Source organism: Melospiza melodia, chromosome 24 (genome assembly GCF_035770615.1).
Source record: "Melospiza melodia melodia isolate bMelMel2 chromosome 24, bMelMel2.pri, whole genome shotgun sequence".
NCBI classification, from domain to species: Eukaryota; Metazoa; Chordata; class Aves; order Passeriformes; family Passerellidae; genus Melospiza; species Melospiza melodia.
The window spans coordinates 11,957,414-11,979,998 of NC_086217.1; the positions used below are offsets into that span (position 1 = coordinate 11,957,414).

Here is a 22,585-nt window from a genome sequence, read left to right on the forward strand (position 1 = left end):
AGAGGGCACCAATGGCACCAAAGCTCCGAGAGACTCCAAATGCTTCTGCACCAGGTGAATGTGGCTGTACCAGGTCAGTGCCACCTTTGTCCAGCTGCTCTGAGGCCCAGGAGGGCTCATGATGGAGCTCAGGGTGTCCCACATGTGGGGTCAAGGCCATTTGCACATCCAGAAAGGACCAGGGACCCAGTGGGGGGGGACAATGGGAATAATGGGGTGCCCATGAGCTGCACCCCACGGGGGTCTCCAAAATGAGTGATGGGGCATCAGGCTGCTAACCCTGGCAGGGGGACTGGGGGGTCCTGTGGGACAGAGCTGCTCCAGAGCAGAGAAATGTGGAGGCAGGGGAGAAGGGAGAAACTGGCTCCAACGTGTTTATTCTCCCAGCAGCCGGTAATTTTTCCAGGCCTGTATCTATTTGTGGCAACGTGACATGTGCAGCGTGGTGCTGTTCTGTGCAGGCTTGAAGGCTTGTAAAAAATTAATCGTGTACGCAAAATTCGGCTTTAAATATTCAAACTGGCGGTGGGGATGTGTGAGCCCCGTGCTCAGAGCTGAGCCCAGCCAGGGCTGGGACAAGGGGGTGTCCAGGAATGGGATGGGACAGGATGGGACAGGATGGGACGGGACTGTCCTGCCATGGCCCTGAAGGAAAGCCCAGCCTGGTTCCCAGTGGGCTCGGTGACCAGTGGCACCCAGAGCTTTGCCAGGGCCTGGCTGGGAGCTGCCAGGGGTGTGGGTGAAGCCGTGGGATGTTCCCTGCCCAGGAATTGGGGCTGCTGGTGTTTGGAGCACCCCGTGTTTGGAGGGCACAGTCCCACGTGCCGGGGCTGTAGCATCGAGCACACGAGGCCGAGTCATGGCCCCACATGGGGCAGCCCCCCAATCCAAGGGGGACCCCAGACCACGGGCCTGCCTGTGGCTGCCGGGGGGCTCTGCAGGGTGAGGCTGTGCTGGGCTGCAGGGGCTGGGATGGGGTACGGGGCATTGAGGGGCTGGCTGGGGGCACAGCTGCCCGTCCCGCCCCTGTTTCCCATCCCTGGCTGCAGGAAGCCGACGGTGCCCGGGATGGGTCGGTGCCAGGGCTGCTCCTCACTTGGGGGGTGCCAGCCCCGCTCTGGGGGGATGCTGTGATCCTGTCCCTGCTCTGGGGGATGCTGTGATCCTGTCCCTGCTCTGGGGGATGCTGTGATCCTGTCCCTGCTCTGGGGGGATCCTGTGATCCTGTCCCTGCTCTGGGGGATCCTGTGATCCTGTCCCTGTTCTGGGGGATCCTGTGATCCTGTCTCCGCTCTGGGGGTGCCAGCCCCGCTCCCGGGGGATGCTGTCCCTGCTCAGGGGGTCCCGCTCCCCCTCCCGGGTGGCCGCTGCCCCTCGGGGGTCCCGTCCCCGTCCGGGGATCCCCCATCCCTCCCGGCGGGACCGCGCGGGGGCGGCGGCGGCTCATCCCGGGGGGGAGGACGCGGGTCCCGGTGCGGTCCCGGGGCTGCGGCTCCGCCACCTGCCGCCCCCGCCCGCCCGGTCCCGCCGCTCGGCGGCGGCGCGGCCCCTCCCCGGGGCACGGGGCGCGGGGCCGCGGGGCCGCCATGGAGGAGGAGCCGCCGCCGCCGCCGCCGCCGCCGCCGTGCCCAGCGCGGGGCCAGCGGCAGCCGGCGGCCGTGGGGCTCCCGCCGCCGCCGCGCCATGGGCCGCTTCCCCGCCGCCGCCGCTGCCATGGCGGCCGCCTTCCTCAGCCCCAGCCTCGCCTTCAGCTCCCACTTCGACCCCGGTAAGTGCCGCAGCCCCGGGGCGGCCGGACCCGCGCCCCGAGCCTCCCCCGGTGCTCCGCCGTGTGCCCGGCTCAGCCCGCGCCGCTGCCCTCCCGGTGCACCGGGAACGGCATCCCCGCACCGCGCCGCACCGCGAGCGGAGCATCCCCGCGCCCTCATCGCCGGGAATGTCACTGTGCGGGCTCTGACAGCCGGAGCCGAGCCGGTGTGGCGGGGGACACCCCGGTGTGACAGTGGGACATCCCGGTGTGCTGCTGGGACACCCCGGTGTGGTGGTGTGACACCCCGGTGTGACAGTGGGACACCCCGGTGTGGCGGGGGGACACCCCGGTGTGACAGTGGGACACCCCGGTGTGGCGGGGGGACACCTCTGTGTGGCCGTGTGACATCCCGGTGTGGCCGTGTGACATCCCGGTGTGGCGGCTGTCCCCCGGTGTGGCGGCTGTCCCCCGGTGTGGCGGTGCGGTGGGATCGCTGCCGCAGCCGGGCGGCATTTTGTTCGGCGGGCTGGAGCGCGGAGGAATCCCGGGGCTGCGCTGCCTCTGAAGGCATCTCCGGGCTTGGAACGGAATAATAACAACAGGGAGGATGGTGATGGTGAGAGGGAGGAAGACGGAGCCGGGGCTGAGCGCCGCGGCGCCGGGAGCGGGGGCTGAGGGTCCCCGCGGGGCTGGGGGGCCGGCGGGGCTCGGTGGGTGCCGGGGCTCGGTGGGTGCCGGGGCTCGGTGGGCAGCGGCGTTTCGGGGCGCTGCCGTTATGTAAGCGCCGTGTTCCGGCCGCGGCGCAGCTGCAGGAAGATGCTGCAGCCGCGGAGCAGCGCGGGGCTGGCGACTGCGGTGCTGTTCGGGGCTGCGGCCGCCGCAGCCGCCCCTCGCCGCCGCCCCCGCCGCCGCCCCGCGTGCTCTCGGTGCGGGGCTGGCACCGCGCGGCCACCGGGACCCCGAGCGGGAGCGTCCGGCGGGCGCTCGGCTCCGGCCCTTTGTTTGCCCGCCCGGGATAGCGCGGAGCGGTGCCCGTGCCGGGCGCGGTGCTGCCGGAGGCTCCGCTGTCGGCGCCGGCTCCCGCATCCCTCCCCGCCGCCTTCCCGCTCCCTCCTTCCTCCGCCGCTCCGCGCACGGTCGGGATCCGTGGGGGGGTTTGGAAATGAGCCGCAGCAGGACTCCCCGAGCGGGGACTTTGTCCCCAGCCGCTCGTTATTTGCCTCTGAAATCTCATTATTTCCATCCAAACTGCGGCAGCGCCGGCACGGAGCCGTTTGCCAGGCTCTCCTCTCCTTCTGGAGATTTTGCTTTGGTTTTTGGTGCGGCCCCGCTCCACGCGAATCCTGCCGGTTTGGTTTCAAAAAGGTTTGGTTTCAAAAGCTCCATCGCTGTTCGCATCGCTGCTGTGCTGTGCTGCCAGGCCCAGGGCTCGGCGCTGCCGTGCAGCTGCCACCCACCCGCACCGGGAGAGGAATTAAAGGGGGAACAAACCACATTCTGCATTTCACGGCGTTGTGGATTTGCTCCATGTGGCAGCAGCTCCTGCCCGTGTGCCAGCCTGGCTCCCTGGGGGTGCCTTGTGCCAGTGAGGGGCTGGGGGCAGCAGTCTGTGGGGCACGTTGGCACCTCAGCTGGGGCAGGACAGGAGAGGCCTGGGGGCTCTGCAGCTGCTGAGGGGAGCATCTCCTTCCTCCTGGTCCTGCGTTCCCTGGACATGCACGGTTGGAAGCTGGGCCATGGGTGGCCTGGTGGCACGGGACAGTGGCAGCAGTGTCACCTGGGGTGGAGGTGCCACAGGATGTGCCAGTGCAGCTGCTCCTGTGCCAGCCTCACCTGCTGGATTTGGCTTGTCCCAACATCTGTGTCAGGGATGTCAGCATCAGCTCTGCCAGGGATTCATTCCCTTCCAGGCTCTGGGGGCTTTGGGGGCTCTGGGGGCTTTGGGGGCTCTGGGCGAGGGTCCCAGCCCCGCAGCCTCGTGGTTCCCATCTCTCTTCACCCATTCCCAGGCCAGGCCTGGAGATGCTCCTGCACAGAGCACTGGAGCCACCAGCGGGGCACGGCCCAGACCTGCCTGCCCCAAGGTGCCCCCCACATCTCCTGGGCTTCCAGGGGGAATGGGCGCCCACTCCCTGTCCTGGGGAGTCGAGGAAAAAGGAGGCCAGGGGTCCCCCCAGTCCTGTGGTTTTGGGTCCACCTGGCACCTGCAGCCATGCAGTGACACTCGGTGACACTCGGTGACAGCAGCATGGTGAGTGTTGGTGCTCTGTGTCCGGTGCCTCCGGCTGCTCCTGGCACAAGGATGGGAAAGGACCAGGGGGATCATGGTGGCAAAGGGGACACAGTAGGCAGAAGGACCCTGGCAACCCAAACCAGGGCCAGGCACGCTCTGGCACCCACCAGGCCATGCAGGGGAAAGTGCTGTTGGGACTGGACACACCGAGGGGATTTGGGGCAGGACAGCAGGAGCTCCTTGGCTGGGCGGTGACAGTGGTGGCAGCGCCGTGCCCAATGTCCTGTCTTGCCACATGTTTCCCACTGGGGGACGGCACTCCGGGCTGGAGGGCAGCAGGAGCTGGGCACAGAGCCGGGAGGTGACTCCCAGCGCCCACAGGGATGCTGGGGGCAGGCAGAGTGGGGTGGCACGTGGCAAACCCCCTGTCCTGGCACAGGGAATGGCACTGGCACAGCACAACAGGGCAGCCAGGCCCCACCTGGCTCGGTGAGGGGACAGAGCCAGGATCCCGTTCCCTGAGGGTGCCACTTTGCTCCCCGCTCTCCCCTCCCTCCCTCCTGCCCCACGCACACGGGCGGGCTGCTCTGGAACGCGGACACCCATCCCTGTCAGGGCCAATTAGCAGAAATTAACACGCCGGGGTTGAAAGGGCCCCGCGCCGCCGGGGGCAGCGGGGCTGTGACTCACGGGCTCCCTGCCCGGCTGGCACTCCCAGCCCTGCCGGGACACCCTGTGCCAGGCCGGCCCGCGGCTCTGCCCTCCCTGGCACCGTCCCCCGGCCGGGGCAGGGCTGCGATGCCCCCGAGCCGGGCCCTGGCACCCCGGGGACAGCAGCGCGTGTGGGGCAGCGGTGGCACTGCCAGCGTGGTGCCAGGGGGGGTTCACACCCATCCGGGCTCTGTGTTCAGTGCTCGGTGCCCGTAGCCAGGCAGCATCCTTGGTGTGACGTCACCTCCTCGCCATCCCACTGCCGGGCTGGAAAATCCCAGGATTTGGGTCAGAGGGGCACTTGGGCTGCTCCGGTGCCATGGCTGAGCCTGCTCCCGCCCTGTGCTGCTGCACTGATCCGGCAAGTGAACCGGGCTGGGGGCACTGCCAGGGGTGGTGGCACGGAGGGATCCAGGGATGGTGGCATGGAAGGATCCAGGGATGGTGGCACTGTGGCACAGTGGGATCCAGGGGTGGTGGCACAGTGGCATGGTGAGATCCAGGGATGGTGGCACTGTGGCACAGCGGGATCCAGGGGTGGTGGCACAGTGGCATGGTGGGATGCAGGGATGATGGGATGCAGGATAATGGTCCTGGCCATGCACTGCTGCCACTCCAGGGCTCCAGATGTTCTCCTGCCCCAGCAAGTGGCCCCTCAGATCCCCAGTGGGAATTTGCTCCCTGGGGTGGCCTGAGCCACAGGGACCCCACAGGGCCGTGTCACGGGGCTGGAGGGTGACAGGCTGGCCCGAGAGGAGCTGCTCAGTGCTGACTCAGCGTGCCCACTGGCAGGAAAATCAATCTAAATCAATCTCCTGGGGGCATTAATGCCCCTGAGAGCCCGGGAAGCACCATCAGAGCAGGGCACAGCCGTCTCAGGGCTGCCGCTGCCATCGTTGCCATCGGCCACGCTCCGAGGGCCGGCCCAGGCCCTGATGACCAGGGACACTGAGGGGACACAGAGCACCCTGGGGTGCTCCACAGCTGGCACCGGGCTCCTGGTGGAGCTCAGGACGGGCCAAGGGACAGTGAGTACGTGGGAATCGTGGGTTTGGGAGGGCTGAGCACCGGAGGAATGGGAATTTCCCAGGATTTCCCGCAGAGCCGCTGTCCCACAGCCCAGACTGTTGGGGGGATCCTGTTCCCTACCCCTTCCCCTGTGCCAGCCGTGCCCACGTCCTCCCTGCAGCCGAGTGCCAGCAGCGGGGTTAGCGCCGTTTGTTTTAATTACTGGAGCGAAGGAAAATTCCAGTGTGGGCAAACGCAGCAAGTGGAACAGCTCTGCCCTGGCTGGCAGGGCACCCACCAGCTGCCAGGCTCCTGCCCCAGCTGTGCCAGGGTGTCCTGCTGCCCAGGCGCCATGGCAGCCACCATTTTCACCTTTCCAAAATAGCTCTGCGGTTGTGTGCTGCCCACCCTCTGCCATCCCTGTGGGGAAGGAGGGATTTTGCACCGCCCTGCTCTGTGTGTTCCCGTGCCTGCAGGTGATTTGGGCACCACGGACTGACCCGAGGGTGGACGTGGGGCAGGGAGGTGCCAGGCCCTGCCCAGCTCCGTGTCCTGAGCATCTTCGATGCTGAGCCCCACTCAGGGCTGGGCAATGGGATCTGGGCCGTGCTGGGGGGCAGAGCCAGACCCTGAGCCCGGGTTCCTTCCTGTGCCAGGGGACACCCTCGCCCCCCGGCCTCCCCTGCTCGGGCCGTGCTCGGGAGCCGGAGCTGCTCGTTTCGTAACGAGCGTTTGGGATATAAATAGGGCGCCCCTCTCGCGCTGCCGCTCCCGCTGTTACGTAAAGGCTCCGGGCTCTGCGAGCCTCGGCGGGCCGGGGGCATGTGCCCGCTACTGCCCTGGCACTGCCCCCGGTACTGCCCCGGTACTGCCCCCGGTACTGCCCCAGTACTGCCCTGGCACTGCCCCTGGTACAGCCCTGGTACTGCCCTGGTAGTGCCCCTGGTACTGCCCCAGTACTGCCCCGGTACTGCCCCGGTACTGCCCTGGTACTGCCCTGGCACTGCCCCCGGTACTGCCCTGGTACTGCCCCAGTACTGCCCTGGTAGTGCCCCTGGTACTGCCCCTGGTACTGCCCTGGCACTGCCCTGGTACAGCCCTGGTACTGCCCTGGTACTGCCCCTGGTACTGCCCTGGCAGTGCCCTGGTACTGCCCTGGTACTGCCCTGGTACTGCCCCTGGTACTGCCCTGGCAGTGCCCTGGCACTGCCCTGGTACTGCCCTGGTACTGCCCCTGGCACTGCCCCTGGCACTGCCCTGGTACTGCCCCTGGTACTGCCCCTGGTACTGCCCTGGTACTGTCCCTGGCACTGCCCCTGGCACTGCCCTGGTACTGCCCCTGGTACTGCCCTGGCACTGCCCCTGGCACTGCCCCTGGTACTGCCCCCAGCACGGGGATCCCGGGCTCCACGGTGTGGGATGGGCTGCACACCACTCACTGAGAACAACAAGCTCAGTTTCAATAATCAATTTGAGCTTGCTTTGCATGCCTTTTATATTTTTAAATTACAATATATTATTATAATACTAATAATTCTATAATCCGTATAGACTATATAATTATATTAAAAATACAATATATGTAACTCCATGTATAAATCTATACACAATTCCATATGCAATTATAATATCCTATATAATAATAATAATATATTATTACTATATATTATTATAGACATTATTATTACCATTTATTATTATTATAGTATTATTAGAATTACATTATAATAATGATATTATTATAATAATATTAGTATTAATTTCTGTGGAAACAGAGGGAATTGTTGGCTCTGCATCAGGGCGGGCTTTGATGGAAGAACTTGATTTTTTGTCCCTAATCAGGCTGACACGCGTGGTGTGTGCGCGCAGCAACGCCAGAGCACGGCCTGTCCCCAGCACAATCCTTGTTTTTATTTCGTTGCTTCAGAAAACGATGGATGATTTTCTGTTATTTTCCACCTATTTATTTTTTGTTGCTGTTTCAGCCCTAGATGGTAGAACCAGAATGAAAGGGCAGAATCAATCCTTTTGGTGAAATACGCCACACTAAGAGATACAGAAGGAGAAGGGATTAGCCAGGCGTGCCTGGAATTCACAATTAACTGATCCGTTAATCACCAGAGAGGCTGCTCCAGCGGCTCTGGCTCGTCCTGGTGGGAAAAGGTCTCCAGCAATGGGGTAAAGGGCGCCGCTCCCTGCCCCTGCCTTTGGTGAGGGGATGCCTGGATCCTGCAGCAGCCCGGCGGAGCAGGCTCTGGGTACCGCTGAGGGGTGCCAGGATCCTGAGCAGCCCAGGGGAGGATGCTGTGGGCACCAGCTCCGTGCCAGGCTCCCGGCTGGCACCGTGCCTACTGCCAGCCCCATGGCCGCTCCCGTGGCAGGGGCTCCCAGGCTCAGGGCACAGCTCAGGGCACAGCTCAGGGTGGTTCCTGCGGGTGCCTCAGTTTCCCCCGGAGCTGCTCACCCCCAGGCCCAGCCCATTCTCACACCCCAAGGGCAGCAGGGGATGAGCAGTGCGTGTCCTATGGGCTGTGAAATTGCTTCCCTGGAAGCTGCCCATGGGCACGGGGATTAGCGAGTGATGCCAGGGAGAGTGGATGGGGCTGGGATGGGAGCGAGCAGCCCGTGGCCAGAGGGGCTGAGGGCCGTGAGTGTTTGATGCTGCCCAAATCCCATCCCGATCCTGCTCCGCTCCCTGTCCAAATCCTGCCCCAATCCTGCCCCATTTCCTGCCCCAATCTTGCGCTGCTTCCTACCCATATCCGGCCTTCTCCCTGCCCAAACCCAACCCTGCCCAGCAGGATCTGGCATGTTTCCAGCCTGGAATCCGCGGTGGGCAGCCAGAGGGAAGGGGGGATGTATGGCCCATGCTCCCAAGGCGCCAGAGCCGCATCCATCCCCTCCTGGATGACCCTGCGAGCCCTCCCAGGGCAGCTGGGAACCGCCAGTGGGGAAACTGAGGCACAGCGGTAGGTGCTGCAGCGGGGCCCCGGCGGGAGCGGGGTCGGGGGGTGCCGTGCCCGGAGCCGGGGGCAGTGCCCGGAGCCCAGGACAGTGCCGTGCCCGGAGCCCGGGGCAGTGCCCGGAGCACGGGGCAGTGCCCGGAGCCGGGGGCAGTGCCCGAGCCCGGGGGCAGTGCCGTGCCCGGAGCCCGGGGCAGTGCCCGGAGCCCAGGACAGTGCCGTGCCCGGAGCCCAGGACAGTGCCGTGCCCGGAGCCCGGGGCAGTGCCCGGAGCCCGGGGGCAGTGCCGTGCCCGGAGCCCGGGGCAGTGCCCAAGCCCGGGGGCAGTGCCGTGCCCGGAGCCGGGGGCAGTGCCCAAGCCCGGGGGCAGTGCCGTGCCCGGAGCCGGGGGCAGTGCCGTGCCCGGAGCCGGGGGCAGTGCCCATGCCCGGTCGGAGCCCCGAGCTGCCGCCGGCCCCGCGGGAGCCGCGGCTCGGCCCTTCCGCACACGTCAGCCCCGCGGGCCGGGCGGGCTCCGCCGGCAGGGCCGGGATCGCCGGGCGGCCGCAGCATCGCCCCCGGCCGCGGGAGGAGCGGAGCCCCGGCCGGGCCGCGGCAGCCCCGGGGCCGTGAGTCAGCAGCGGCGGCGGGAGGGACACCCCGGGCTCTGCCCGGCCCCGTCGGAGCCGCGACCCGCGCCGGGTGGGCGATGCAACAGGCGGGGGGACGGCGCGGGCGGGGCTGTGCTGGCCGCGGGTGCGCCGTGCCTTCCGTGGGGTGGGAGGGCGACTGCTGCACCTCAGTGCACCTCACTGCGCCCTCCTGCATCCCACTGCACCCCATTGTAGCTCACTGCATCCCACTGTACCCCGCTGCACCCTGCTACATCCCACTGCATCCCATTACACCCTGCTGCACCCCATTGCATCCCACTGCGCCCCATTGCACCTCGCTGCATCCCATTGTACCCTGCCGCACCTCACTGCACCCCACTGCACCCCATTACACCCTGCTGCACCCCACTGCATCCAGCATCCCCCCCTTTCCCTGTGTCCCTTGTGCTCCCGTTTCCAGGGCTGGGGGTGAGGCTGGGCGGGTGTCCCTGGAGCTGTGGCCTGTCTGCTGCCACCAGCCCCATGACCACCTGCCCCAGCAGCCCCCAGCCATGGGGCTGGCCGGGTGAGGGTGGGTGATCCCTGGCTCTGGGGTCACTGTGTGGAGGGGCTGTGAGTGACCCCGCAGTTCTGGGGGATGCACAGAGCACCCCTGTGGTGAGGAAGGCCAGGAGAGGGCACAGCTTTGGTGCCAGGGAACCTCACTCCTGCTGGCAGAGCGGGAGGCAGAGCCAGGAATGGAGGCAGGACGTGCTGAGGGCCCTGGTTTCTCTTGGGGGTCCTGGGGGTCCTTCAGGCTGCACTCACTGTGCCCCAGTGTCCCTGGTGTCCCTGGTGTCCCTTGTGTCCGGGGCCCCTCGTGTCCTGGTGTCCCTGCACTCCAGCAGCTGCTGCTGCAGGTGCACCTGACCTGGATCTGGGATAATTTGGCATCTGAGATGATGCCACACTTGCCATCCCCGTTGCTGAGGGTACAGGGAGGGAAGGTGCCAGTGGGCCATGGCAGTGGTGGTGCCCCTGCCCGGTCTGGGCTGGTCACGGCTCCCAGGTCTCTGGTTGTGCAGGTGGGGAAACTGAGGCAGGCCCAGCTGGATCTTCCCGGCCAATTGTCCCCTCCGGGAACCTCCAGTTCCCGAGCTCGGGGCAGCTCAGCTGCCGGTGCCCTCGGACGGGCTCCCGTGCCCGTGCTCTGCTCCCGTTGCCGTTCAAAGGCTCTTTTCAGTGAGTCATTTTCTCTCTCGCTGTCCCACTATCCAGGGAAAATGGTGACGTTGGCGGCACAAAGTGTGTTCACCATGGAAACCAGCTGGAAGGGGGGGCACGCCGCCCCCCGCTCCTCCCAGGTTCGGCTCTGCATCCCGAGCCTCAGAAGATGGCTCTGGAGCTCCTTCCCTGCTCCCTGGCATGGCGGGGCTGTGCCAAGGCCATGCTGGGAGCCAGGGTGCCCTGCGCCCACCCTGCGTGGTGCCGGGCAGTGCCTGGGGGCAGCGGGTGCTGCTGGTGCCCATGAGGGCAGCAGAACCTTCCCCAGCCCCGGTGCCCTTCAGGTGCCAGTCTCAAGGACACAGGGGAGCCCGAGCAGGGCAGCGTGGCCAGGGCACAGGGACAGGGACGCTCCGTGGGCCACGTGCTGGAGCCACGTGTGTGCCACCAGCATCCCCGGCAGGGGCTTGGTGACCAGGGAGGGAGCATGGCCAGGCTCCTGGCTGGGCACAGGGCACTGGCAGGGTCTGTGCCAGGCTCCTGGCTGGGCACAGGGCACTGTCCCAGCCGGGCACCGCAGGGCTCTGGGGGTCTCCAGTGCCCAGCTCCACTGGCAGTGCCATGACCTTCCGGCTGCTCCCACCACAAGGGCGCCGGTTGTTTGGGCAGGCTCCGGGCAGAATAGTAATGTGGCAGCTGCAGCTGGCAGCGGGGCCTGCTGGGGATGGGCAGCTGTGGCACGGCCACCTCCGCTGCCACCGTGTGCCCTGCCACCCCACGGGACACCGCACAGCTGGAGTGGGCGGCAGGTGCTGGGATTTGGGGTGTGCTGGTGCCCAGAGGGTGCAGTGCCCAGGCAGTGCGGCCGTGTCCCTTCCCCATGCCCTGTGACCCCTCCCTGGTACCCCCAGCCCTGACCACCTGGTGTCCCCACAGACGGCACCCCCCTTAGTGAGCTCTCCTGGTCCTCCTCGCTGGCTGTTGTGGCCGTTTCCTTCTCGGGGCTCTTCACCTTCATCTTCCTCATGTTGGCCTGTCTGTGCTGCAAGAAGGGGGACATTGGCTTCAAGGTGAGCTGAGGGGCCTGGAGGGGTTCCGGGCTGGGGTGGGGGCTCTTCCCAGGGACCTAGCGAGGGATGGAGGTGTCTGGAGGCTCCTGGTGCAGAATTCTCCACCCCAGTGGATGTGTCCTGGCTCAGGAGAGCAGCGCTTGGAGGGAGGGGTTCAGCACACTGGGGTTGGATCCTGGATCCCAGCCCCACAGAGTGTGGTTCTCTGGGATTCAGGACCCTTGGGGGTCACACCCTGACCCATCCGTGCTCCCGGCCAGGCCACGCACGGTTAAGGGCCCGGTCCCACCCGCACGCCCCCGAGGGTGGGAGGCACCGTGACCTCACAGGCACAGAATGTGCCGAGAAAACGCTTTTTCCCTAATTGCTGAGATTTTTGTGGAGGCTCGAGGCGCCCGCGGCGGGAGGGGGTCAGGCCGGGGGGAACACGCCGGGTGCTGGGCACCGTCCCACACCGCCGGAGCACCTCGGCGTGCCGGGGGGGACAGCGACCCCCCGGTGCCCCCGCACTCGTATTTATGTGCGAGCGGCCGCGCCGTGTGCCCTGCGCGTGGCCCGCGGTGGCGCATGGCACACGGCGCGGGGCTGGCAGCGCCATGAGGCACAGCCCGGCACGGAGAGATGCTCACCGTGTCCTACCTGCTGGCCCGGGCGGCCTTTGGGAGCCGGGGGCTGCCGGGGTGGCACAGACAGGTAACGGGATGGCCGGTGGGCAGGGCTGTGTGCAGGCAGGGGGATTTAATGAGCCTGCCGGGGCAGAGGGGTGTGCGGGGCACCAGAGCAGTGGGGAGCCCATGGGGTCACTGTCTCTGCTCGGTGTGTCACCCCCCTGCACCCCGAACCAGGAGTTTGAGAACGCCGAGGGGGACGACTACGTGACAGAGCTGTCGGCGCAGGGCTCGCCTGCCCCCCAGCATGGCCCCGAGGTCTACGTGCTGCCCCTCACCAAGGTGTCCCTGCCCATGGCCAAGCAGCCCGGCCGCTCAGGTAAGGCAGGGCGGGGCAGGACCCCTGTGTGCCACGGCTGGGGCCTCTCATCAGTGGGCGCGGGTGATGTGGGGATGCTGGGTGTCCCCTGCGGTGGAGGGACAGCTCCAGCAGAGCCCTGGCGAGGGACAGGCAGCCGAGGTCCCTGGGGAGCACTGCAGGTCCCCCTGCGTGAGGGTCCCTTGTCCCTCTGGTGTGTCCCAGCCCAGGGGAGCAGCACGGGGTGGGACAGGACGCGGCCACCCTGAGCGGTGACATCCACGAGCCCTGGCCCATGTAAACAAGGCCCTGAGTGGGAGAGGAATGTGGGGGGCGCCTGGCCGTGCCCCCTCCCACCCCGTGTCACTCCCTGCCCAAAGAATGGCCACGGAGGGGAGGGCAGGACGGACCAACAATGGCCCCATTGCTGCCTGCCCTTGGCACGGGCTCCCGAGGGGCCGGGCTGTGCCGGGGGGCTGGCAAGGGGCTAAATGCCAGCGCTGTGCCGGGCTCAGCTCCGCACACCCTGCGGAGGAGAGGGGCAGGGACCGGCTCTGCTGCCATCCCGCCCGGGGACACTGACAGCCCACATCCCCTGAGCGTGGGAGCATGCCTGGAGACGAGCATGCCTGGGATGCAGGATTCCCGGGGAGGGATGCTCCGGGGCATCCTGGGGTGGCACCGGGTGGCACGGTGAGGACAGCAGGGCCTGCCTGGGGCTGGTGGGGAGCACAGGCAGGGGGAGAGGGGGAGGTGTGGGCAGGGGGACAGGGGGATGTGTGGGCAGGGGGACTGGGGGATGTGTGAGCAGGGGGACAGGGGGATGTGTGGGCAGGGGACAGGGGGATGTGCAGGCAGGGGGATGTGCAGGCAGGGGGATGTGCGGGCATGGGGACAGGGGGAGGTGTGAACAGGGGGATGTGCGGGCAGGGGACGGGGAGGTGTGGGCAGGGGAACAGGGCGATGTGCGGGCAGGGCGATGTGCGGGCAGGGGGCCAGGGGGATGTGCGGGCAGGGGGACAGGGGGATATGCAGGCAGGGGGATGTGCGGGCAGGGGGACACGCCGGCAGCTGGATGGGCTCTGTTACAGTGCAGCTCCTCAAGTCGGCGGACCTGGGGCGGCAGAGCCTGCTGTACCTGAAGGAGATCGGCCATGGCTGGTTTGGCAAGGTGAGCCCAGGGACCCCCGGATCCCCCAACCCGGTGGGACACGGGGCCCCGGCTGTGCCAGAGGGGTTTGGGGTGTGGATGGAGGGATGAGCCTGTCCCTCACCCCAGGTGTTCCTGGGGGAGGTGAACTCGGGCATCAGCAGCACCCAGGTGGTGGTGAAGGAGCTGAAGGCGAGTGCCAGCGTGCAGGACCAGATGCAGTTCCTGGAAGAAGCGCAGCCCTACAGGTACCTCTGGGGTCACTCCACAGTGCTGGGAGCGGGGATGCTGTGCCATGGGGGCAGATCCACCCCGTGCCACCTTCAGCTGCCCGGCAGAGCCGTGGCTGCCCCTTGCTCTGGGGCAGCACAGTTCTGTGGGGACACAGCCATGCCATGGGGCAGCAGTGAGGTCATGGGCAGAGCTGGGCCAAGGGGGGGGCACAGGGCTGCTCCTGCCCCAGCACAGCTGAACAAATGTCCCTTTGTGACACATCCCGGGCGCTGGGACGTGCTGGTACCCGCTCCCAGCAGCCCCTGTGCTGCAGGCAGGACGATGGCTCCCGGGGCACTGCTGCCATCCCCCTGGCACAGGCAGGGCGATGGGCACCGCTGCCATCCCCCTGGCACAGGCAGGGTGGTGGTGCACAAACCCCCCCATTGCTGTGCCCACGCAGAGCCCTCCAGCACACCAACCTGCTGCAGTGCCTGGCCCAGTGTGCCGAGGTCACGCCGTACCTGCTGGTGATGGAGTTCTGCCCGCTGGTGAGTCCCTGTGCCCGCTGCCCGCGGTGCCCCCGGGTGCCAGGCACGGGGGGTGACGGTGGCGCTGCCCGCAGGGTGACCTGAAGGGGTACCTGCGGAGCTGCCGGGGGGCCGAGGCCATGACCCCGGACCTGCTGACCCTGCAGAGGATGGCGTGCGAGGTGGCCTGCGGCGTGCTGCACCTGCACAGGAACAACTACATCCACAGGTACGCTGGGCCGCCTTCTGGGGAGCGGGGAGGGTCTGCACGGGGGTCCCCAAGGTGCCAGCGCTCCTGCCCCGCCACTGCTCCTCCTGCCCAACAATATCCTGGTGCTGAGTGAGTTGCACACGGAGACTCCAGCATCAGTGATTTTGTTGAGGAGGGGGCGCGCTGCCGTCGGGGGCCACCGGAGCGTCCCCAGCCGAGCCTGGCTCTGCAGGTGGGTCCCCACGAGGGTGCTGGAGCTGTGGGAGGGGGACACGGGGCTCCCAGCTGTGCTGGAGAGGGACTCCCTTGGGGCAGCCCAGTCTCGGTGGTCCCGTCTGTGCCCGCCCAGTGCCGGAGCAGCCGCCCGGGTGCCCGGCCCCGTGCCAGGGCTCACGTTGCCCGGGAACAGGCTCCTTCTGCTTGGCTCGGCGTGTGACGGATGGACGGACGGACAGCCGCGCGGGCATTCCTGCTGCGCACTGAGAGCCGCGTTAGGGCACGCCCGGAGCGGGCGGGACCGGCCCCGCCGCCGCTCGGCCGCCCCAGCCGGGTCCCGGTGGTGCCCGCCGAGCTCTCGGCGCCGGTGACAGCTCCGGCTTTGCTTGGCAGCGACCTGGCCCTGCGGAACTGCCTCCTGACCGCCGACCTCACCGTGAAGATCGGGGACTACGGGCTCTCGCACTGCAAGTACAAAGTAAGGCTGCTTGGAGGGAGGAGGGGGCTGGGGTGGCACTTCGATACCCCCGTACCCACCCTGGCACAGACCCGATGAGCCTTCCCCCGCCCTCACACACACATCCCCCTGCCCAGCGGTGTCGGGGCACCCCTGTGTTTGCTGGGGGGCAGGGGGGTTCAGACCACCCTGTGAGGGACCCTTAGTGCCAGCCGGTGTGCCCTGGCACCCACCCAGCAGGGTGACACTGCCTGGGCTGGCCCAGACGTGCCCCTCTGCCAGGCAGCTGCAGGGTGGGGTTGTCCATTTGTGTCTCTGCCCTGCTCCAGTTTGCCCACAGCTCCTGCAGAGCTGGGATTGCCGAACTGGGGGTCTGGAGGGGCTCAGGTGGGGGAGCAGAGGGGGCAAGGAGGGGAGACAAGAGGGGACAGTAGGTGCCAGGAGCAGAGCAGGACAGGCTGGGGGCAGTGTGGGGGAACAAGGGGCGCGGGGGTAGCGATGGAGGCTGGGGAGGCAGGGGATGGTGGCGTGGCCGGTCCCTGACGCCATGGATTGACGTTCTCTTCTCGTACTGACCCTGCACACTTGGCAGGACGACTACTTCGTGACGGCCGACCAGCTGTGGGTGCCGCTGCGCTGGATCGCGCCCGAGCTCATCGATGAGGTGCACGGCAACCTGCTCGTGGTGGACCAGACCAAGGCCAGCAACGTCTGGTGAGCGGCTCTGGGGGGCTCGGGGGGCTGCAGCCTCATCTCTGGGGTGCATTGGGGCGGTTTGGGGGCTCTGCAGCCTCACGGGGCGCGTCGGGGTGGTTTTGGGCCGATGGAGGGGGCGGGATGGGGCTCTCCCTGCAGCCCCAGCACGGTGCCATGCCCGCAGGTCGCTGGGCGTCACCATTTGGGAGCTGTTTGAGCTGGGCAGCCAGCCCTACGACCACTACTCCGACCGCCAAGTGCTGGCCTACGCCATCAAGGAGCAGCAGCTGAAGCTGCCCAAGCCCCAGCTGAAGCTGTCGCTGTCGGAGCGCTGGTGAGGAGCCCGAGGTGCCCCCTTCCCCTGCCCCGCGGCACGGGCGGGGGCCGGGCTGACGCTGCCGCTCCCCACGGCAGGTACGAGGTGATGCAGTTCTGCTGGCTGCAGCCCGAGCAGCGCCCCACGGCCGAGGAGGTGCACCTGCTGCTGTCCTACCTGTGCGCCAAGGGCGCCACGGAGGCCGAGGAGGACTTCGAGAAGCGCTGGAATTCCATGAAGCCCAACGGCAGCGCCAGCGGCAGCCACCACGGCCCCGAGCTCTCGTCCTTCCCGCTGCTGGAGCAGTTCTCGGCCGACGGCTTCCCCTCAGACGGGGACGACATCCTCACCGTCATGGAGACCAGCCACGGCCTCAACTTCGAGTACAAGTGGGAGCACACCAAGACCGAGCACTTCCAGGCCCCGCTGGGGTCCCTGAGCCCCAGCAGCGCCGCCCGCTACCACGACCTCTATTACCCGGCCACGACGGCGGGGCTCAGCCTGGGGGTGTCCCCGTCCTGCTACGAGTGCAAGGCGTCGGGCTGCTCCGGGGTGCCGGCGCCCGGCGTGGTGCCCATCCTGGGCGCGCACAGCCCGTCTCTGGGCAGCGAGTACTACATCCGCATCGAGGGCCCCGGCGAGGGCAGCGCCGAGCTGGACTACGCCATGTGCGCCTACAGCCCGGCGGGCGAGCGGGGCGGCCCGCGGGCCCCGGCCTGCTGGAGAGCGCAGGGCGGCCGCGGCGGCGGCGCCTACGACTCGGACTCGGGCAGCCCCACGGTGTCCCTGAGCATGGAGCCGCTGCTGGGCCACGCTCCCGCGGCCGAGGGCTCCTGGGAGTGCGCCGAGTACTACCCGTACCCGTGCCCCGGGCCGGAGCCGCGGGGATACGAGCCGGCCCCCAGCCGCGGGGCCGAGGGGTACCTGCTGGAGGAGGAGCCCCCCCGGCCGGGCGGCCAGGACTGGCCCGTGCCCGCCTTCCAGGCCGGCGTCTTTGCCGACCCGCTGGGCGTCTCGCCGTCGGGGAACTGCGCCTACAGCCCGCCGGGGTACGGGGGCACGGCGGGCCCGAGCGGGGCCCCTCCGGACTGCGTGGCGCTGGAGCTGGGCGAGGAGAGCCCCCCCAGCGCCCCCGAGGCGGCCGGTGCCAGCCCCCCGCCTCAGCGGCACCCGTGGGCCTCCAACAGCTCCTCCAACAACAACATCGGCGGCGGCAGCCCCCGCGAGCCCCCGGCCGGCGACAGCTGGTGCTACCGCCGCATGATCACCTTCCGCGGGCTCATGGCCAAGCCGCTGGGCACGGTGCCCCGCGGGCAGCCCCAGCTCGGGGGGTCCCCGCCGGGACGCGACTTCCTCCGCCCGCGGCAGGATCAGCCCCCCGCCATGGCCGGCGGCTCCTCCTCCCCGTGCCGCTCGCCCTCCCCGCGGCGGCAGGCCTGGCACGGCCGTGACTCATCACCCTGCGGCCCCGCGCAGCCCGGCACGCTGGCGGAGAGCCCCGCCGCGCCCTGGGGCCCCGCCGCGGCCCCGCCACCTGCGCCGGGGGCCCCGCGCGATGCCCACCCTGAGGAGAGCCCGGCCGGGGGAAGCCCTGCCCGCAGCCCGCCGCCCCCCGCCGCCGCGGGCCCGGGCGAGGCCGCCCCCCCCACGGCTGGCACGGCCGCCCCGAGCCCCGGCCCCCCCGGGCAGCCCGGCGCGGACGGCGCCCAGCCCGCAGCGGAGCCCGCCCAGGCGCCCGCCGAGGCCGCGGCCGAGAGCGGCGCCCGTGCCGCCGGCGACGCCGACCGGACGCCCGACAAGACCTTCTCCAGCAGCAGCTTCCCCAGCGTGGACGAGGGCAGCGACGAGGACACGGCCGAGCTGACCTCCGGCGTCTTCACCGACTTCTCCGGGGAGTACGCGGAGCGGGCGGAGGCGGCCCCGGCGCTCAGGTCCCTGCAGAAGCAGGTGGGCACGCCGGACTCGCTGGAGTCGCTGGACATCCCCTCCACCGGCAGCTCCTGCGAGGTGCTCAGCCCCGGCGCCTTCGTGCCCGCCGGCCAGGCCCGCGCCCTCGACAGCGGCTACGACACCGAGAACAACGAGTCCCCCGAGTTCGTGCTCAAGGAGCCCCACGAGCCCCGAGAGCCCGAGGCCTTCAGCCAGCTGGGGAAGCCGCCCCCGGGGCTGCCGGGGGCCGAGGGCGAGGCTGCGGCCCCCGAGACGCGGCTGCCCAGCGGCCCGGGCACCGAGGTGCCCGGCCTGGCCGAGAAGAGCCCGTACCGCGACTCTGCCTATTTCTCCGACTGCGACGCCGAGGCCGAGCGCGGCCACAAGGACGAGGGGGACAGCGATGGCTCCCGCACCCCGGAGGCAGAGGAGGGTCCCCGCTCCCCTTTGCAGGACGCGGGGCGAGGAGAGGACCCGCTGCACCCGCCGGGGGCACCCGGCAGCCCCCCGGCCGCGCCTGGCGTCGCGGTGGCGGTGCCCACGCCGGCGGCCGTGGCTTTGGAGGGGGACTGGGTGGCCACGGGGGCCGGGAGCTCACCGGAGCAGGTGCCTGGCACCGAGCAGAGCCCCGCTGGCACGGGGCTGGTGCCGGGCAGCCCCCCGCGCCCCGACGCAGACACCTGTCCCCCGGGCTCCGTGACCCCCAAGACTTTCCTCTTGACCCCGGTGCCTGTGAGCCCTGGGGAGCCATCAGCTGTTGGAGGGACCTGCGTGTCCGAGGGCGTCCCTGGACTTGGGGGTGCCACAGTGGGGGACAAACAGACTGTGACCCCCGCGCTGGGGCTTGGGGAGCGGGGGCTGCCCCTGGAGGGGCCCGGGGTGGGCGATGCGCCGGGGGGACCCAGCACGCTGCTCCCCGGGGCAGAATCGCCGCCCGGTCTCTCCCCGGCCCCGGCTGCCCCCGAGCGCCGAGAGGAGCCAGAGGAGGAGGAGGAGGACACGGAAGACAGCGACGAGTCGGATGAGGAGCTGCGCTGCTACAACATCCAGGAGCAGAGCGAGGAGAGCGAGGAGGAGCCGGCGGCCGTGCCCATCGTGGTGGCCGAGAGCCAGAGCGGCCGGAACCTGCGCAGCCTCCTCAAGATGCCCAGCCTGCTGTCCGAGTCCTTCTGCGAGGACCTGGAGCGCAAGAAAAAGGCCGTCTCCTTCTACGACGATGTGACCATCTACCTCTTCGACCAGGTGGGTGCCCTGGGGACAGAGCCAGGTGCTGGGCACGGCTCCGTGCCCTTTTGGTGATGGGAGCCATCCCCAGCCGAGCCCCCAGTGATGTTCCTCCCTGCTGTTTCCCCATCCTCAGGAAAGCCCCACGCGGGAGCTGGCTGAGCAGAGCTTCCCAGAGCCCACCCTGCCTTCGGGGCAGCCCCCCTCGCCTTCGGGGCAGCCCCCTGCCAGTGGCAGCCCCCCCAGCCCCACGGACAGGCTCGGGGCCTCCGACGACTCTTCGGACGGCAACGCCTCGGAAGAGAGTGAGAGACCAGGAGGAGCTCATGGGGCTGGTGATGGTGGGGTGCTGAGAGGGCAGCAGTTATGGGATCCTGGGGAGGCAGTTGCAGGGTCACGGGGACAGCGGTTATGGGATGATGGAGGGCCATTTATGGGGTGATGGGGTTAGAGGTTATGGGGCTCTCAGTGGGCTCAGCCCCCTCGCTTTGTATCCCAGGCGGTGGCTTCGAGTGGGACGACGACTTCCCGCTGATGCCAGCGAAGCAGTCCCTGGTGGCCTCGCTGCCGGGGACGCCGGCGGAGCCCCCCGCGGCCGCGGTGCCACCGCAGAAACAGGTGCTGCCCATCCAGTTCTCCCGGTTCACGGTGTCACCTGCCCCGGTGTCCCGGTTCTCCATCACCCACGTCTCCGACTCGGACATGGACTCCATAGGAGGTGAGTCCCCCTTGGGATGCTGCCCTGTGGGTACCCAGAGCAGCCGTGTCCCAGCGCCATCCACGCTGTGAGCCCTGTCCCTGCGCCCCTGTGAAGGGCTGGATGTCCCCCGGGGGTCCGGGACCCTCTCACGGCTCTCTCTGCTCCTTGCAGGCAGCAGCGAGGACGGTGACCGGGAGTGAGCCGGCCGGGACGCAGCCGGCATTGCCCTGGCACCGGGGCGGCGCGGGGGCCGCCCGTGGGCTCCCAGACCCCGCTGGGCAGTTCGGTTTTTAGGCAGATTTTGTCACAAGGAGCTCGTTTGCTGCTTCGAGTGGGAGCGGGGCCGGCGCGGCCCCCGCGGGGCCAGGCGGTGGGTGACGGTGACGCCGAGCGCGCGTGCGGGTGGCCGTGAGCGTGCGTGTAAAATAGACACTTATATATATATATACATATATATATATATAAATTATAGCGTTCCGAGGGTAGTGCCCTGACCTTGCTAACATTTGCCCAGTGTCCTCCCCAGTGAAGTTTCCCCTTGGCTTCTTGCCCACATGTGCTCCCCGAGGCAGTTTGTCCCCCACACCCCTTCTCCCCCGGGCTGTCCCCTCCCTGTGCCCCGTGCTCAGTCTTGCACCTTGTGGCAGCTTGGCTGTCCCACGGCTGCCCCAGAGGCACTCCACGACATTCCTGACCGAGGGCTGCTGGCTGCTGCCACTCTGGATGTCACTCCCTGTGCCAGGGGTGCCACCGGCTACCCAGAGCGATCCCCATGGCTTTGGAGCTCCCCTCCCTTGGTTTGCAGGGATCAGTCCCAGCTGGGGACCCTGAGGACTGCTGGGACCCTTGCCCAATGTAGTGAGGAGCAACACGTGGAGGGCTGGTTGTGGAGGGAGTATCCCCCACCGGGACCCGCCAACCTGACTATTTTTGTATTTAAACAAAATAATTAAAAAACCCTAACCCCAACCCCACCCCAAAACCAAAACTTGCTGTTGACTGAACCCACATTGACGCGATTTTAAGTTATTGCTGCCAAAGAGACTTATTGGGGATGGGGGGAGGGGGGCGCGCTCGTGGTTCTTTGTTCTGTTTTGGGGTTTTTTTTGTTTGTTTGTTTCTTTCTTTGTTTTGTTTTGTTTTTTTTTTTTTTTTTTTTTTTTTTAATTCATTCGAGGCTTAGGATAATTGTGCAATTCCAGCTTCCGGAAGGAAATAGAAGTAAGCGGAGCTGAGCGAAACCTTGAATTCAGGGCTGGTTCCTTTTGGGGTCTATAGACCAAACCCTGAGGTGAGAAATGTCCCCCCTGAGCCCCTGCCCGTATCCTGGCTCCTGTGTAGGGGGATGAGGGCACACGGGTGTCCCCATGCAGGGACGTTGCACACACAGCCCCCATGTGGGATGGGGCTGGTGCCAGGGGCTCTGCTCTGGACCCACCCTGGGCAGGACACAGCTCTGGCACCAGGACCAGTGGGATGTGCCCATCCCCAGCCTGGCATCGGTCCTGGCAGAGGTGTCCCATACCCACCCATCCCTCTCCCACCCTCTCCCATGGCCAGCCAAGCCCAGCTGTGTCCCAGCTGGAGTGCCCTCGGTGCTCAGGAGGCTTTTGAGGGGGCCAGGGGCTGTTCCCCAGCCCAGGACCCCGGGGGACCCCAGTTCAGCCCCAGGGTGGCCATGGCGCCCCATACCCCCACTGCTGGTTCCTCCCCCCTACTAAGCAATGAGTGCTCATTTAAGTGTTTTATTTAACCCCCACCTGGCCTGTCAGCCCCTCACCCAAATTCTCCCAAGCTTTTTCCTTATCCTTTCCAGCAGGAGCCCACCCCCTGCCCTGACCAGGGTGCAGCACCCAGAGCTGCTCCCCACGCAGGACTGGGGTGCTCCTGGGACTCCCTTCCCTCAGCACCCACCCTCCTACGCCTGAACCCCCTTCCCTGCGCCCCCCAACACCAGGGGGGTTTGCCCAGCCCCTGGCACCCAGGGGTGCTGGCCCAGCCCCACCCCACACCCCGGGTTTGGTCTATGGCGCCGCAGGTCCAGGATGAGGACAGAGCTGTGGCTTGGGTAACTTTTTTAATAGAAAGGCTCTTCTTACATGGTCTATTTTCTCAATACGGGTCATAATTGCTGTATTTTTTATCAGTGCTGATTTCCATACAGCTCCCAGCATGTGTGTCAAATCTCATCGGGCCAATAATAAAGTTTTTAAAATATCTTAAGCCGTTTCCTGCCCCGATCATTGCCCAGCACCCAGGATGGAGCCAGCTCGGGAGGGTCCCAGCCACGCTCCAGGGCCAGGCAGGAGCCTCTGGCCAGGGAAACGCTGCAGGAGGGAGGGCTGGGGGAGGCTGAATCGCTCATAAATTACGTTTTCTCATAAAAAATCATTTCAGGTTACGTCTTGCAGGTGCCACCGAGCCAGGAGGTGCAGCGAAGCCCCCG

The 22,585-nt window shown here is 67.4% G+C and overlaps 1 protein-coding gene across 3 annotated transcripts; it reads left to right on the forward strand.

The window, feature by feature from the left end:
* The first annotated feature begins 1,663 nt into the window (after positions 1–1,663).
* AATK (apoptosis associated tyrosine kinase) lies at positions 1,664–22,362 on the forward strand. Of its 3 annotated transcripts, none has more exons than XM_063175533.1 (14): positions 1,664–1,768; positions 11,398–11,531; positions 12,377–12,518; positions 13,589–13,668; positions 13,777–13,895; positions 14,324–14,411; positions 14,486–14,619; positions 15,211–15,295; positions 15,867–15,988; positions 16,155–16,304; positions 16,385–19,457; positions 19,576–19,744; positions 19,939–20,157; positions 20,311–22,362. In XM_063175533.1, the coding sequence occupies exons 1-14, from the start codon at positions 1,684–1,686 to the stop codon at positions 20,337–20,339; spliced, it is 4,629 nt and encodes a 1,542-aa protein (XP_063031603.1). In that variant the 5' UTR covers positions 1,664–1,683; the 3' UTR covers positions 20,340–22,362. The 3 variants fall into 3 exon arrangements, with proteins under 3 accessions (XP_063031603.1, XP_063031604.1, XP_063031605.1); XM_063175534.1 differs by having other exon boundaries at positions 14,558–14,619; XM_063175535.1 differs by lacking the exons at positions 1,664–1,768; positions 11,398–11,531; positions 12,377–12,518 and adding an exon at positions 13,002–13,190 and having other exon boundaries at positions 13,594–13,668.
* The last annotated feature ends 223 nt before the right edge of the window (positions 22,363–22,585 follow it).